The 17,806-nt window shown below is 37.8% G+C and overlaps 1 protein-coding gene across 1 annotated transcript in view; it reads left to right on the forward strand.

Moving 5' to 3' along the window:
• The first annotated feature begins 409 nt into the window (after positions 1-409).
• ARL8B (ARF like GTPase 8B) overlaps positions 410-17,806 on the forward strand; it is a 60,347-nt gene continuing 42,950 nt past the window's right edge. Inside the window, exon 1 of the mRNA XM_037019354.2 lies at positions 410-741. Within this exon, the coding sequence (XP_036875249.1) occupies positions 619-741 (123 nt within the window). The 5' untranslated portion in view covers positions 410-618. The remainder of the gene's footprint in view (positions 742-17,806) is intronic.

A 17,806-nucleotide genomic window follows, 5' to 3' on the forward strand; every position in this document is an offset into this window, starting at 1 on the left:
CACATCAGTTTATAGAGAACTTCCTCATTCTCTCTCGCTCTTTTTTAACAGCTGCGCGGTATCCCCTTTTGAGAACACACTAGAGTTTATTTAATCAGTTTCCTACTGATAGACACTTGTGGCTTCTCATCTTTTGCTATTCCCAAAAATGTCGGAAGGGACTTTTATTCCATGCTGAATCCCCCAGAGTTTTGAAGCCTTTCTGCACATAGTAGACTGTCAATAAACAATCGTAGAAAGAATGATGAATTAACAATACGAAAGGGTGGAGGAATGGACGCCCAAAGCCGGCCCGAGGGCAGCCCGCCGGTACAGGGTGCTGCAGGGAAGCCCCGCCAGGTGGCGCTGCAGGCAGCCGACGCGCCTGGCCGGGCGGGCCTCGCCGCTCTTGCCGTGGGCGCGGACGGCGGCGCGGATCGAGCGTGGGGGGGAGTAGGACAAGTCATATGACCTGCTGGGCTTCCTGGCTCCGGCCGACGCCGCCCGCCCGTGTACGCCCGCGTAGTGCCGGGTCCCCGAGGAGCCGTTGGGGGGTCCGGGCCGAGGCCCACCTGCGCCGAAGTCGTCTCTCCTGCTGTCCGCCCCGCCGCCCGCCCGTCCTCCCCGCCGGCCGCCATCATGCTGGCGCTCATCTCCCGTCTGCTAGACTGGTTCCGCTCGCTTTTCTGGAAGGAGGAGATGGAGCTGACGCTCGTGGGGCTGCAGTACTCGGGCAAGACTACCTTCGTCAATGTCATCGCGGTGAGTGCCGCCCGCCCGCCGCGGCTCCGAAGCCCGCGGGCCGGCCCGGCGCTCGCCCTAAGGCCCGGGTCGGATCTCCGCTCAGCGCGGTGGGGCGCGGGCGTCGGGGGGCAACGCCGCGGCTGTCCCCTCCCCGAGGGTCGGGGTTGGGCTTTCCTTCGTGTGGGTGCCCGCTGTCGGCGGCTGAGGGGTTAATTCCATGTAGTCAGCTTCAGGGGGCTGTGTCCTCCTCGCGGCCGGGGCTTGGAAAGGGTGAAATTGGCCTTGCCACATTTTTAAAGCATTTGGGGGATTGGGGTTTCCTTCGCATTTGCTCTGTGCGGGCAGCTGAAGGGTTAACTCCAGCCCGTCACTTTTCCGAAGGGTGGGATTTGGCGAGGCTGTCAGTCCTGAGAGCCTCGCTCCAGCAGCCACTCGGGACGGAGAGCCCCGTTGTAAGGAAAGCAGGAGACCACTGTGGCTGCTTCCTCAATTTTGTGGGCGGCTGGTCCCCAGTAATTCAGTTATTGCTTTTCACTCGTGTGTGTGTGTGTGTGTGTGTGTGTGTGTGTGTGTGTGTGTGTGTGTGTGTGTGTGTGTGTGTGTGTGTTTAGAGCTGACCGTCTTAAGCGAAGGGGTAAGATGGATCTGCAGGCAGCATAAAGTTAACTACCTTTAAAAATACGGGTGGCTCTGCTGAAGAGAAGAGCAGGGACTGGGCAGGAACGTGGCTTATTCCCTGGGAATGGGTGTCTGGGAGGGATATTGTCCTGGGAATCTATATAAAATGTGGTGTTTATTCAGTGGTGATTGAGTGGAAGGATGATTATTAGATTTTGCTTGTTTGGTTGGAGGGAGGAATAAGAACGATAGGTTCTTGTCAGTCGTTATTTAGAGCCCAGGAGTTGCTGTGACTCAGTCTGAGCTTATACTTGTCAGGGATAAGCTTAGAGCTGTTGTAGAGAGAGATGGCAGCAGTTCTTCCACCTTTTAGATGATGGTTGAAATCCTTATTTAATAGGAGAGCTAGCCGTCCAACTGGTTTTGTTACAGGAATGATTCAAACACAGCTCTGTGTTGGAGAAAAAATGACTTGTGACTCTCAGTCCCTGAGTTAATAGAGCAACAGGGATGAGTAAGACTTGGAGAAAAATAGATTAGTAGAAATCCATACTTCCTTTGAGGAATATTGCGTGTACATACAAAGAAATGTATCTGCGTGTCTGGCACTTTGGTATTATGATATAGATTTTTTGGGGTTTTTTTTTTTGGCTTGATATGACTATCTTTTCAACAGGTATAGTAGAGTGGGTCATGTATATACTACCCCTAAAATTAATAAGGAAAAGCTTTGAACTAAGTGTCCATATGATATCTTTTATATGATAATGAAAAGATCAGCCTGAGTGCATCTGAGCCCAGTGTACTGTAACTTTTCTGGTATTCCCTTCAGATAAGAATCGGAGTCTCCTTGTAAATTCTACCCTTTTGACAAGACTGAATTAATGTATAATGTTGGTTTAAGTACATTACTACAGCCAGTTGTATTTGTTGCAGAGAAGTGATTATACTTGGAAAAACTGAAGAAGTTTATTAAATCTTTGAGGAACTTCTAAACACATAAGCATGATTTAGTGGACGATCTAGTTTAATACAATTAGCATGAACTTTGAAAGTCAAGCAGCCCTGGGTTTGCAGTCTGGCTCTGCCACTTAGCAGCTTTATATCCTGTTTTAGCCCTTGGCACTCTCTATTAAATGGAGATGATAATATGTTTCTTACAGTTGCTCTGAGGAGTAAATGAAATGACAGATATTAAGTACTAGCACCATGCCTGCCCCTAGGAAGGGCTAGGTGAATAGTAACTGTGGATGTTATTTGTAGTGACTATACTTGTTTAATGAAAAAACAATGTTTGAAAAATATTTAACTGGGTGATAGCTTTTGAATTCGTGTATGTATCCAGATGTGGGGTATGGCACTGTATCTATGGATTGTGGCTAGTAATCACATCATGCCGACCCCCTCCCTCTTTTTCATTAGATTATTTTGACAGCAAAACTCATAGAAAGCTGAATCAGTGGGTGGGTCTGCTATTAGTTAAACATTAGACTATTCCCTAATGTGGTAGGCTCTTATTAAGAAAAAAAAAAATCTGTAACTGTGATTGGCTATGGCCTTTAAGATGCTAAAAAAAGAGATATCAGTAAATTTCATAGCTTGTTTTAAAAAAAATCTCAGAGTCCAGCCTAATCAGTGATTCTTACAGAATATAATGAGGGTGAGGAAAAGGTTAGTAATTAAAGGTGAGTTTATAGACTTTCAGATGGAAACACTCTGTCCAAAATAGTAAACTTAGCTTTATTTTTTATTTTTTAAAAATCAGCTGCACTATTATTTGTCTTCTGTATAAAATTTTTGATTTATCGACACGGGAATAATGATGTATTGAGTACTATGTGTCACTTTAGAAAGTTGGCCATTTGTTTACTCAAATTCAACAGGTATGAAAAGCTTCAGATGAGGCCAATTTTCTTTTGGTAAAAATCAACTTTTTGCAAACATAGAATTAAAATGTGGCTGTATCTAAAATTAAAATGTGGCTGTATCTTCTGTCTTAAAAGTTAAGAAAAATTTATGGATGTCATTTAACTCACTCAAAAGGTTTGTTTAGCTGAATTACTTATGTGTATGATTTGGTCTATTGTGAAATTAGGCAGTTTACTTACAAGAGATTTAGTTCTAAAATTCATATTCTTCATGTTTTAAAACTCAAATGATGCTTCATTTTATGTAATATTTTATGTAGAGACACTTAACATACATAGTATTTTCTTTGTTCTAGACATTAAAAAAAACAAAACACCTCCAGTCTTTATTTTTCCGATTAGTATTAGGAAATGAAATACTGCCCATTGCTGTGTATTCTGGCAGTTATTGCCTAATAAATCATGTGCCCTCTATGTGTAATGTGTATTGAGTAATTTTATTTTAACTGAGACTTTTAGAGCGTTATAAGATAGTTACCAAGAAATGCTTAATAGGGTTTTCCAAAATGTGATAGGATAAGTTTTATAGACAGTGTGTATTTTTGAAATGAATAGTATTGCAAAAATTTGTCGACATTTTTGTGAAGTGTTGATACCTCAAAGCCGTCTGAGAAAATGTTTATTACTGCTGAGAATTAGGAAAAGGAGATATTTGGGAAGATGGTAGAAATCTGAACCTAGAATCATTTTTAAAAGAGTTCGTGGAAACCTTAGGTAAGTGGGTTAATTGTATACTCATTTTATAGATAAAGCTAGGAGATCCAAAGAGTTAAGTGAAATTTCTATAATAAAGCTAACTAGTGAGCTAATATTAGAACCCAGGGCCAGTGCACTACTTCCCTTGTCTGCCTCTGTAGATCCTGCTGAGGGTAGAATCATACTGCTGTGATTTGGGAGATCTTAATCCTTTAAGAATCTTTTGTATGTAAATATACTCCTCTTAAGAATCTGGATAGCATTTTAAATCCAAATGTCTTAAGCATTATTGACTAACATTTGAGGACAATATGTGTGTATCTACATACATCTATGTGTATGGAGACATGAATTAGGGAAAGATATGATAATCTATAAAAAGTATCGTTAGTAGAGTATTATGTTTTGACATTTAAATATCTGGTTAACTGGCATTATTGGGTTATTGAACTACATTTAATATCTTTAAAAAGCAGAAATAATTATGTGTGCTCAGAGTGCTTATTCTTAAATTACTTTGGGGTAAGAGTGGCAAAAATAGTTTTAAAAGAAAATATGCTGTCACAAGTCTAAAGTTGAACAAATCTGAACTTTTACTGTAGAAGTTAGCTTTCCAATAAAGAAGTCTTCAAATATAGATTCAGAGTTGTGGAACACGAGGCATACTGCCAAGAAAAATCTTGTCCAACTTCTTTGTCCCCCAGCCCCTTTCCTATTATTTTCCCCATGCAGACCTAGTATTTTAAAAGCCAAATGTTCTCATAAAGAAGCTATTAGAGTGCAATAATGCATTTTAAATTACTGACGTAGAGGATATTTGACAATTTAAAGCACTTATTAAATTTCTCTAAGATAAAGGGGATGGTCACTGAACATGGATACCAAAAGCATTGCACCTATAAAAAATAGTTTATTATTGCAGAGCTTGTGGATGTGCCATAATATATTTGATCATTTCCTCATTATTGGACATTTGAGTGGTTTCCAGGGTTTTGCTGTGGTTGTACATCAATTTGATCTGCCTTCCCTAAGGATGGTTTCCAGAATTGGCACTCCTGGGTCAAAGGACATGAACATATTTCATGTCAAATGGCCAAATTGCTTTCCACAGAGTATTCACCTCTACTTAGAAGGTCTTCTGGACAGGCTTCATATATTAAGTTGGACTTCAGTTATTCACTTTGTTCTTTGGTATTTTTAGTGCAAAACATATTTAGTTTTCTTGAGAAGGTAAAATAAACCAGCAGTATTTTTAAACTATCATGGTAGATAATTGTCTGTTTCTGTTTCATGTTTTATGAGGTACTTCTTTATTTTCAGCAACTGCTAAAATTGAGACTACAGAGAACATAATTCCTTTTTCAGTTTTATTTTTTACTGAATTTTGTAGGCAAGCCATAGAAATACAGCACATCCCCTTTAGCTATCGTGATCTGATTTATCTTAAATTTATTGGTTGATTGCATCAGGAGTTTGGATTCCAGAATTCTGGCATATTTCCATGCAGTCCTTACCTAATTTATCCTATTATAGTGGGATGCTGCTTTGTTTTTGGGGGTGGGATGGGGGTATGTTAAAATATACTATTTTCTAAACCATATTTTAAGGAAGTTGCCAAGTAGACTACTTTTTGAGGCTATAGCATGTGAATTAAAGAAAAAATCACAACTTGAGTGTTATTTTATAATTGTAAAAGTTGATTCATGTTCTTTGAGCTCTTATATGGAAAAAACTAAGGAAAAAAATTTAACCTTTTGGGGAATAGGTCAAAATTAAATGATAATTTAAGACATTTAGTTTTCCTGAGATGTGACAAATCAAAATTGAAATCTCTGCTGGAATAATCTGAGTTAATTTCTTTCTTCAAAGTCAGAATCACAAGCCTTACATTCTATAGTGCTATTTTTTTTTTAGAGTTACACTCTTCCTTAAATTAGACATTGTATCTTATATTTGGGTCCAGTTTCATAGTTTGTCCAGTTTTATACATTAGAATAACATTCTTATTTCATGTCTTGAACTTTTTTTAAAATTTAAAAAATCAGCAAAGCTTTAGGGTTCATTTAAAAATCATCTTTAAGTATATTATATTTTTTAAACATTATACTACTGGCAAAATAATTTTAGGTTTCAAGTATCTAAGTAGTGACATTTCTGCTTCAAAATTGAGGCCTTTCTTCCTAAACTGGCTTAGGTTAGAAATCATTTGTTGTAAAAAAAAAAACAATCCAAAAAAACCCTTTCATGATGATTGGCAAAATGATATGAAAAATGTTTTTGGTACCTATTTACATGATAACAATTACTTTAACATCTGCCAAAGTAATGATACTGTAAGAATATATTTTTTAGCCTAAGTTTGTTGGCATCTGAATGAACAGTGTTCAAAACAAGGCATATAATGTGCAAGTGCTTCATAAATGTTGGCTGCTAGATTACTGTAATATGATCTTGAGGACAGTGATTTCTGTTTTGTTCACTGGTGTATTCCAGATGCCTGAAACAGTGCTGGCACACACTAGGTGGTCAAATATATCTTTGAATGGGTAAACATTTTTATATTAAAAATAGAAATTTAAGAAAAAATGTCTTTGTGAGTCCATATTCACATTTCAGTATGCAAAGTGTACCATAGAAAAAATGAGGGTTCTGGAGTCTCACAGAGTTGAATCTGAATATTGACTTGGCCATATATCATTTGTGTTAGAGTCTTCATGTTTCATTATATCCTCTTCTGTAAAACGTAGATGACCATAGAACTAACTGCCTTGTAGAGTAGTTGTCAGAAATGAATGTGTGCAAAGTGCTTAATACAGTGTCTGGCACATAGAAAGCTGTCAAAAAATGGTGACTGTTATGCATCAGGAGTAGTATTAGGTATAATCATTAGCTTTTATGTTCAATTTCCATTTAGATTTCTGTTGACTGTATTTTAAATATTAGTAACTTTTGCTTGGGAAGTAAGCCTTTTCTTATTTTTGTTTTGTTTAATTCTTTGAAAAATTTTGAGCATGTTATTGTCAGATTTAATTGATAGCAGAAATGGAGTAGTGGAAAAAGTGTTCTGGCCTCCAGGATAGGCTAATAATTTTTGATGGACCTACTGATATAGTTCTTCATTATAAAAGATGAAATTCGATCTGGTACAGTTCTCCTTGGTCACTGTATGATTACAGTATTTGTTGTGGAAACAATTCCAAACAGAGAGTTGGAAATTTGCTTGCCCCACTGTCGACTAACAGTAGGACCTGTAGACAAGTCATTCAACCTGTCTTCAGTTTTGTCATGGATGAAGAGCGAATGATCCTTGAGAATTTTGCTGTTGCAGAGTCAGTTGTGCTTCCTTGATCTGGAGTTCTTAAGGCAGAGACCAGAGAATTAAAAGTATTAAGGCTCCAAAATAAGGTGCCTGTTATAAAATCCCAGGCTCTGTCCAGAAGAAAAACTGAGATTGTTTGCAGCTTTATATAAGGGGTGGAAAGGTAGACTAATCGTGACAGGAAGGAAGAGTGGCCTTTAGCAGTAATACCTGCTCTCTAAAATTTAGGTTGTCCTGAACAAGTGTGTGCTTAAATTACAATTTTAAATTTGGACAAGACCATAATATTGCTGTCCATTTGCATGTGTTGTAATTTTTTAACCAGGATTTAAGTTCAGAGTGGGTTTAACCTCTGTTGAGAGCTCTAAATTTGCCAGCCCCTACAGGCAGCCATAAGCTGTCTGTCAGCCCATTCTCTTTCGATGAGAAGTAGGCCCTCTGAACTGCATGCAGGCTGGGCCAGAAAGAGCTTTTGGCTGAAGAGTTTCCTCTCTTAAAGTGACTTAAGGTCTGAAGTAGACACTTAACACTGGGCCTGCTTTTTATTTACGTTTTTCTTGTGAGCTCATTTTGTCTGGGGAATGTTTTAATGCAAATATATAGACTTCGTCGTTTCTCAGTAGTTCTTATCAGAGGAAAAATGGAGGAGACCCACATTTATTTTTCCTCAAAACTAGATGTTTCATTTCACCAGCTTTTGGTTTCTTTACTATTTCTTCATTCTGTTTGATACTATTTATCTTCCTATTGCTTCTTCATTCTTCCTATTTCTTCATTCAGTGCAGAATTAAAAAACTTAACACATTTTTTTCCTACAAAGAATACACATAATCCATACTGTTTAAAAAAATAGTGTAGCTATACAAACAGGAAAAAAAATCATCTTTAATACTATTAAGATTTAGTCGTGTTTAATATTAAGGTATATACCCTTTTTCCCCTTATCTCTTCATATGTAAAAAATATGCTATTTTTTTGAAATATAATTGACACATTATATTAATTTCAGGTGTATGGCAATGTTTCTATATCTGTATGTTATGAAATGAGCATCACAGTAGGTCTAGTGAACATCCATTATGGCACATAGTTACAGTTCTTTTTGTGTTAAGAACTTTTATGATTTACTCTCTTAGTAAGTTCTAGATATACAATATAATATTATTAACTGTAGTCCCCATGCTGTACATTACATGCCAGGACTTACTTATTTTATACTGGAAGTTTGTACCCTTTGACTCCCTTTACCCATTTCATCCACCCCCCACAATCTGTTCTCTGTATCTGTTGAGTTTTTGTTTTTTTTTAGATTCCACATGTAAGTGCTTTTCTCTGTCTGACTTTTTCACTTAGCATAATACCCAGTATATGCATTCTTGAGAACGGAGACAGGATCATGCCGTGCATAGTAAATGATCTCATGTGGTCTACTTGATTTATTTACTTTGATCGCTAATAGACAAGTATAGTCAGTTTACAATGAAACTCATGATCTCTTCTTTCTCAATCCAAGGAACCAACATTTGTCCTTTCCTTAAACATCTAAATTGAGTGGATGTTAACCCTTATATGTATGTTTTAGTTGCAGGCATTATTTTCCACTGTTGGGCGATTGAAATGTTTGTGCCTAGGACTTACGGTTTTATAATTTATTTCAGAGTTCCTGAAAGTTGGCCAAAAGGGTTTTGACCAATTGTTAACCTTTAGGTTTACCTGCATCCTCTCTATAATAGGTTCTTCCTAAGTCAGGATTACTCATGTCACCTCCATGATAGTTTTCACCACACTTGCCACCACAAGAAATTATTTTGTTTGTCATCTTCATGTCTTTTATGAATGTAAATGCCATAGGGTCAGGGCTTTGTCCTTTTTTCAGTGCTGAATCCTAGTGCAAAGAAACTGCCTGGCACATATAAACTCTCTAAAAGCTCAATAAATGAATAAGTAAATGTACCAACAGAGTGTATCTATTCTGTATATACTTGAACTATGTATGAAGTATTGTAATAGATGATTCATAAGTGTACCAGACAAGGTTATTTTTTTTTTTTGAGAGGGCATCTCTCATATTTATTGATCAAATGGTTGTTAACAACAATAAAATTCAGTATAGGGGGGTCAATGCTCAATGTACAATCATTAATCCATCTCAAGTCTAATTCTCGTCAATCTCCAATCTTCTGAAGCATAACGAACAAGTTCTTACATGGTGAACGAATTCTTACATAGTGAATAAATTCTTACATGGTGAACAGTACAAGGGCATTCATCACAGAAACTTTCGGTTTTGATCACGCATTATGACCTATAAACAATCAGGTCAAATATGAATATTCGTTTGATTTTTGTACTTGATTTATATGTTGATCCCACATTTCTCCCTTTATTATTATTATTTTTTTTATTTTTAATAAAATGCTGAAGTGGTAGGTAGATGCAAGATAAAGGTAGAAAACATAGTTTAGTGCTGTAAGAGGGCAAATGTAGATGATCAGATGATCAGGTGTGTGCCTATGGACTAAATATTAATCTAGGCTAGACAAGGGCAGACAAGGTTATTTTTGTTAGAGTATGTCCCTCATAGTAGCCATGTGTAGGATAGAAATAATAGATGCATTAACATTGGGACAAAATGCTGTGGGAATCTCCCCACCCTCACCTCACTAAGACATCAGGGGAGTTTTAGAAAGGCAGTTTGCTGACTTCTCGTGGGACCGTGGTGGGAATGGCCCTTGACATGAGCTTTGAGAGTAGAATGGTTTTCATTCATTCAGTGAGTATTCCAGTGTTCTAGGTAGGATGAATATAATGAGAAACAGAACACATGGGTGGTTCCTTCCTTTGTGGAGCTTTCAGTATTGTGGATGGAAGGGAAGATACTCAAAAACAAACAGTGGGAGGAGCGAAGACACAAGGACAAGAAATTTTACTGGATTATGTGTAGGCTGCACTAGAAAAGAAAACTCCAAAAGACTGGAAAAGTAGATTCAGTTCCCAGGAAACCTTGACCGAGTTTGAATCTGTAGGCATGGGGAACCAGTGAAAATTTTTGTTCAGGTGAATGGAGTAAGTCCTGTGTTTACAAAGGATTAAATTAGTGGCAATATGGAGACCACCAAAAAGGAACTTGGTTAGAAGGTTATTAAAAAGGACTAGTTGAGAAGTAATGAGAAGAGTTAAGGAGTAAGGGAAAGATGAGCTTTATTATTGAGATAGAATGAAAAGAACTTAGCAGTTGAATCAGATGTGCAGGGCAAAGTTGAATTTGTGGTCAAAGACATTTTTTAGGGATTTGAGTGAGTGCTGGGGAATATGGTTGTGCTGTCAAGTAGGGGGTAAGGGGTGAAGGGGGAATGGTTTGAGAAGAGAAAGGGGTGAGTTGGGTATACAATGTTTTATATAGCTAATGACATAAAGGGAATGCTGTTAGGAAGGCATTAGTGCTATCATATTTAAGTACAATGGGACAAAAACTGGGAGTTAAAATTTCATTAATTAATGCTGTTATCCTTAGGAGTAGTAAGAGACTTAGAAATAGTTGAGAATCCAGTCCTGTTCAAAAGAGCTTGGTAGAGTATTTTTTTTCTAGTGATTCCTGTAGACTAGCCTACCCACCTGATTATTTGTTTTGCCATTGTTTTGTAGGACTAAGCAAATATTCTCCACTCCTCCAAATCATAGTTGGGCTATCTTGATTTATTTGTCATGCTTATGTATCTTATTCTGGGACCAGATTGCAGGCTACCCAGAGGAGGTCCTAATAGTAGGCCCTTTGGGCAGCTGAATGAAGGCTGTGTATTAAAAAAGGTTCAGACTTGCATCACTCTATTAACAAAACCAGACAAAGATACCACAAAAAAAGAAAATTACAGACCAATATCTCTGATGAACATAGATGCAAAATACTCAACAAAATATTAGCAAACTGAATTCAAAAATACATCAAAAAGATCATCCATCATGATCAAGTGGGATTTATTCTAGCGATGCAAGGATGGTACAATATTTGAAAGTTCATCAACATCATACACCACATCAACAAAAAGGACAAAAATCACATGATCATTTCAATACATGCTGAGAAAGCATTTGACAAAATTCAACATCCATTCATGATAAAAACCCTCAACAATGGGTATAGAAGGCAAGTAACTCAATATAATAAAGGCCATATATGACAAACCCACAGCCAACATCATACTTAACAAAGAAAAACTGAAAGCTTTTCATTTAAGATCAGGAACAAGACAAGGATGCCCACTCTCCCCACTTTTAGTCAACATAGTACTGGAGGCCCAGCCACGGCAATCAGACAAAACAAAGAAAAGGCATCCAGATTGGTAAGGGAGAAATTAAATTGTCCCTGTTTGCAGATGACATGATATTGTACATAAAGAATCCACTCCAACCCTACTAGAACTAATATCTGAATTCAAAGCTGCAGGATACAAAATTAATACACAGAAATCTGTTGCATTCCTATACACTAACGATGAACTAGCAGAAAGAGAAATCAGGAAAACAATTTCATTTACAAAAAACTGCATCAAAAAGAATAAAATACCTAGGAATAAACCTAACAAAGGAGGTGTAAGGCCCATACCCTGAAAACCACAAGACACTCATGAGAGAAATTAAAGAAGACATCAATATATATAGAAATACATTCCATACTCATGGATAGGAACAATTAATATTATCAAAAATATTGATATTGTCAAAATCAGTCAAAATTTAGCCATCCTGCCTAAAGCATCTATAGATTCAATGCAATCCCTATCAAAATATCAACAGCATTTTTCAACAAACTAGAGCAAATAGTTTTAAAATTCATATGGAACCACAAAAGACCCCAAATAGCCAAAGCAATCCTGAGAAAGAAGAATAAAGCTGGGGGGATTATACTTACCAACTTCAAGTTCTAGTACAAAGCCATAGTAATAAAAAAAATTTGGTACTGACTCAAGAACAGACCCATATATCAATGGAATGGAATAGAGAGCCCAGATATTAATCCACAAATATATGGCCAATTAATATATGATAAAGGAGCCATGGATATACAATGGAGAAATGACAGCCTCTTCAACAACTGGTGTTGGCAAAACTGGACAGCTACATGTAAGAAATGAATTACTGTCTAACTCCATACACAAAAGTAAACTTGAAATGGATACAAGACCTGAATGTAAGTCATGAAACCATAAAACTCTTAAACAACGGCAAAACTCTTGAATATAAACATGAGCAACTTTTTCTTGAACACATCTCCTCGGGCAAGGGAAACAAAAGCAAAAATGAACAAATGGGACTATATATCAAGCTAAAAAGCTTCCGTACAGCAAAGGACACCATCAGTAGAACAAAAAGGCATCCTACAGTATGGGAGACTATATTTGTAAATTACATATCTGATAAGGGTTTAACATCCAAAATATATAAAGAACTCACACGCCTCAACACTCAGAAAGCAAATAACCCAATTAAAAAATGGGCAGAGGATCTGAACAGACATTTCTCCAAAGAAGAAATTCAGATGACCAACAGGCACATGAAAAGATGCTCCACATCACTAATCATCAGGGAAAAAATGAAAATTAAAACCACAATGAGATCCCACCCCACACCAGTTAGGATGGCCAACATCCAAAAGGCAAGGAACAACAAGTGCTGGTGAGGATGTGGAGAAGGGGGAACCCTTCTACACTGTTGGTGGGAATGTAAATTAGTTCAATTACTGTGGAAAGCAATATGGAGGTTCCTCAAAAAACTAAAAATGGAAATACCATTTGACCCAGGAATTCCACTCCTAGGAATTTACCCAAAGAAAAAAAGATCCCAGATTCAAAAAGACATATGCACCCCTATGTTTATTGCAGCACTATTTATAATAGCCAAGACAGGGAAGCAACCTAAGTGTCCATCAGTAGATAAATGGATGAAGAAGATGTGGTACATATACACAATGGAATATTATTCAGCCATAAGAAGAAAACAGATCCTACCATTTGCAACAACATGGATGGAGTTAGAGGGTATTATGCTCAGATGGAGAAAGACAAGTACCAAATGATTTCACTCATTAGTGGAGTGTAACAATGAGGCAAAACTGAAGGAACAAAACCTCAGCAAACCCACAGGCTCCAAGAAGGGACTAATGGTCACCAAAGGGAAAGGGATTGTGGAGGTTGGGTGGGGAGTGAGAGAGAAGGGGGTTAAGGGGTATTATGATTAGCATAAATAATGTAGTGGGGGGGCATGGGGAAGGCAGTATAGCACAAAAAAGACCAAGTAGTGATTCTATAGCATGTTACTATGCGGATGGACAGGGACTGCAGTGGGGTGTGTGTGTGTGGGAACTTGATAATATGGGTGAATGTAGTAACCATAATGTTTTTCATGTGAAACTTTCATAAAGATTATAGCAATTATACCTTAATTAAAAAAAATGGCACAGACTCTTTTGTGGGCTTGGAAGCCTTTGCTATTTAATTTGAAAAGGAATGTTTCTAACCCTGGGAAGTTATTTAGGTCTGTGTAGTCCTACTGAAGAGAAAATTGGTATAATCTCTGTGTTTCAAACATTAAGGATATATCTGATCTTTTGGGATTTAAGTTGGGATTTTTCTTAGGTGGTTGATAAGCGCATAGATAGTATGAGACTCAATATCTTACTTCTCTGTTAGGTTGTGTCACTGATTATTTTACTGTATGGTTGAAAAGACAAAGTGTGATCTTCGGTCCTCATATCCTAGTTGAGGTGGTTTGATATCTGCTTAGACAGTGTAGTCTGTTGTGGATTTATAGTGCTCGAAGTGCTCATAGACACTGGTTCATCTTGAAGCGTGTGGACATCATCATGAAACAAGACAGGAAATGGCTGTACCACTCACCGTATCTTGTAGTAAGGGTAGTTAACATGAAGAATGTTTCTAGACATCGTTTTGTTTCTTAATGATTCTTTTCTTTTATCTCAAACAGGGCATTCAATAAAAATCTTTTCATGTATTTAGTTAATGAAATAGTTGACTATTTTATGAAGTGCTTTCATTTACAGTAAATTGTATGATTCTTTCAGCCCCTATTCTTGTTCAGCAGATATTGGTTTATGGAAGATAGAGGTTAATTGACCCAGTTTTAGATAGGCCTGGAATTCAACTGCAACTCTCAGTCCGAATGTTCTGTTCTGTAAAAAAGGTGAGCTATAAATCCCTATTTACACACAAATCCTTTAGGACCTTGCTTTACTACTTGATATATACAGCTCTTCCAAGTCCTGTGGACTGAGGCTAGCTTGGAAATTAGATGTGACCCCTTGTGGTGTTCCTTATGTGTTAACTCTCTTAAGCTCTTTGTTGCCAAATGCTTTTAAGTCTACTTTCCTGGTTGTTGCAATGCTTCTCTGTATTATCTTTACTAGGGATACTTAAAAAACTTAGCTTTTTGTTTTTGTTATTTTTGGCAGATTTTGTGAGGTGGGGGGTGCTTAAATTTGCCAGTGAAAATTAGCAAGATGGGTGTGGAGGGAAGGACGGAGGAAGCAGTCTTGAGACACTCAAGACACAAACCGTTTTCTTTGTCTACAGTACATTTTTTATCTCCTTGTTCTCCTTTTCCCTTAGATGGCACTGTCTTACTCATTGTTGAGGTCACAAATCTGAAACCTTCTACTAACTCTTCTCCCTGGCAAAATTAATGGCCCTTTGCTCTGTTTTCATAGCAGTTTGTTCAAACTTGTATTTGTTTGTGTCAGTTATCTGTTCATTTGTCTCTACTTCCAGACTGCAAATTATCTTTTTATTTATGGCCCTTAAATGTAGCTCCCGGCCTGACTCATTAGGTTCTCCATAATGATTGACTTAATAGAGTGAGGCATTGTAGGGTAAATTTAAGTATGTTGGGTCAGACTGGACTAATTTGAATTCTAGATCTGCTAGAGCTCTGTGGTGCTCTCAGAGCTGCAGTTTCTTCATGGGGATTTGGAGTGAGAATTGTTGCCTCATGGGCTTATGGTGTGAGGTAACATATTCAGCACAGTTCTGTCATGAAATGAATGCTTCATAGTTGGTAATTACCACTGTTGCTGATGTGATATTTAGGGATTAGGGCAGGAGCTTGTGGGTCAGTTAGGTGGTAGATGAAATGGAACCACCGTCACCCATCATGTGATCACTGAGTAGGGATTCAGTTTCAGAGGGGGATAAAATGTTCCTGAGTTCCAGGATGGAGGTGTACTGGGCACTAGGGACCAGTTTCTGATTCTTGATGAAGGTTTTCTGTCATTGTGAGAGAGAAACTACCGTAACAAATTGTGCTTTGCCAAAACCCACTATAGATGTGCTAGGATGTTTGGGTAACTTGCTGAAAGTTTGGCAGTTTATTTGGATTGTCTTCCTGTTGGTAAATTTGATTGTAGTCACTCATTTTGGCTTGGTGGGAGAGATTGTGATTACTCTAAGTTTGTATTTTACTGCGTACCGCTAGTGGAATATGAACATAGCATATATTTACAACCTACCAATTGGCCATAGAGTTTGTGTTTTGTTGTTGCTATTGTTGAGCAACCTAACATTGGATTTCAAGCTTCTGTACAAAAAATGACGCTTGGTTGTCTATCAACAAATAACCCTCAAATGGCCTGAAACATTATACTGGTGTAGAAAGTAACACTAGGGCTTTGTAATTCAGGCCTGGGTCAAATCTCAGTTTTGTTGCTGGGTGTGTGACTTTGTGATCTTGATCTCAAGCTTACTTTTCTGTAATATGCCGTTAAAGTGAATGGTATCATGCTGCTGTTATCCTCATCATCATTATTATTATTAATAGTGTTAATCAGTGACATGTATCCTAGCTAATAACAATGATGTATTCTTGATGCAGGAATCAAATAATAACTGGGAAACATTCTTGTCACTCCAACCTCTTCCTACACTTTTGGTTCCCTGCCAAGCTCCCCAACTGGATGGTTGTAAGTGGGGCTGTAGATAGCTGCTGAATAAATAATGATGTTAGCATCTGGAAGGCTCTGCAGTTTGGAACCTGAACAGTGTATAATGACTCAGTATTTCACGACTGAAAATCATTTAAGAGCTGAGTTTCAGTGTGAAGCAGTGCTGGTAACACTGACTGGGCTACTGGAGTAGCTTTACAGTGTTTAGTGTTTCTTTGAGGACACCCAGAGAGAGCCAGAGAGTGAAAAATAGCCATTGAAAGAGACTGTATTCAGACCATGGTATTTTCTGCCGCCATACCACTGAACTACGAAACTGATAAATGTAGAAGCAGATATGTCTCTACTCTGCTTAATAAACAGATAGCGAAAAGATCTGCCATACTCTAAAATGTTTTTAGGGAATTAATAACTTTAATATCTTAAAAAGTAAACTTTGTTACTAAACATGTTACAGTGAGGGGAAACAAAACAATCTACATAATGTTACTAGTGGAGGAGACAAGGTTGCAAATCCACCAGGCAAGAAAATGTTACAAGTAGGCAATAAAGGACTAAATAAATTAAAATCCAGGTTTTAATGGATCCAATGATAGATAGGTACTCAGTTTGCTTTTTCCAGGGTCTGACATCAAATTTGTGTTTATAAATATTTTCCTCCATCCACTACTGCTGTCAAGGATAACTGGGCTAGTTTTTAAGATAAATGAGGATTACCTGTCTGTTTTTGACATACCTGTCCCTGTGGAGCAGGGTTTTAGTAGCTTCATTTATCTTCCATTGGAAAAAAGATATCTTATGGTGACTGATAAGATGTCATGCATATACTGTCATGTGGCATGATATGCTATAATCCTTGGTTACATTTAGACGATTTTTCCTTCTAACATTTAAAGGTTCCTAGTTGCAGTAAGTGGGAGTCATGGGTTAAATTCCAAGCTGGGTGCCAGTTTCTGGATAACTTCTCAGTAAGGTCTCTGTCATTTGCTTAATTGCAGGTCTAAATAGCCACTAGTGGGTGTTACAGTTTCAGTGAGCAGTGAAGTTTATTTCCCTGGAAGTAGAGTGAGGTTGATTCAAAAACTTGTATGAAATGTTTTTCACCAGTCACATTTCTTCATGGACCAGGAAAAACTGCTATATAACTTCCGTTAAAGAAATGGAGCTGAACCAGAAGCAGAGGTAGTTAATGGATGATATTGGGCCTGGGAATTCTGAATGACTCAATTCAATTCTTACAGGGTGTTCTGTCTTAAAGAAATTAGGGCAATATGCTATGCAAAGCTTGCAGGGCCCCCAGTGGCCTTCCTAGACATATTCTTTCAGAGGTAGCAATGGTCATGGCATCTTTCTATACAAGATTTTAGTGGCTTGTTTACTTCACCTAGGGACCATCTATGGCAGTTCTAAAAGTAGTGCTCTCCTGTTCATTGGGAACTAAGCCTCATGGCTAAATTAGAACAGATTAATCTTGTCCTTAATTATCTTACTTAGTGAATGTTGAAGCAGGTTTCCAGACTGCTTAAAATTGAGCTAATAGTGCAGTCAGAAGAGAAAAGACTCTCAGGGAAG

Source organism: Manis javanica, chromosome 3 (genome assembly GCF_040802235.1).
Source record: "Manis javanica isolate MJ-LG chromosome 3, MJ_LKY, whole genome shotgun sequence".
Classification (NCBI taxonomy): Eukaryota; Metazoa; Chordata; class Mammalia; order Pholidota; family Manidae; genus Manis; species Manis javanica.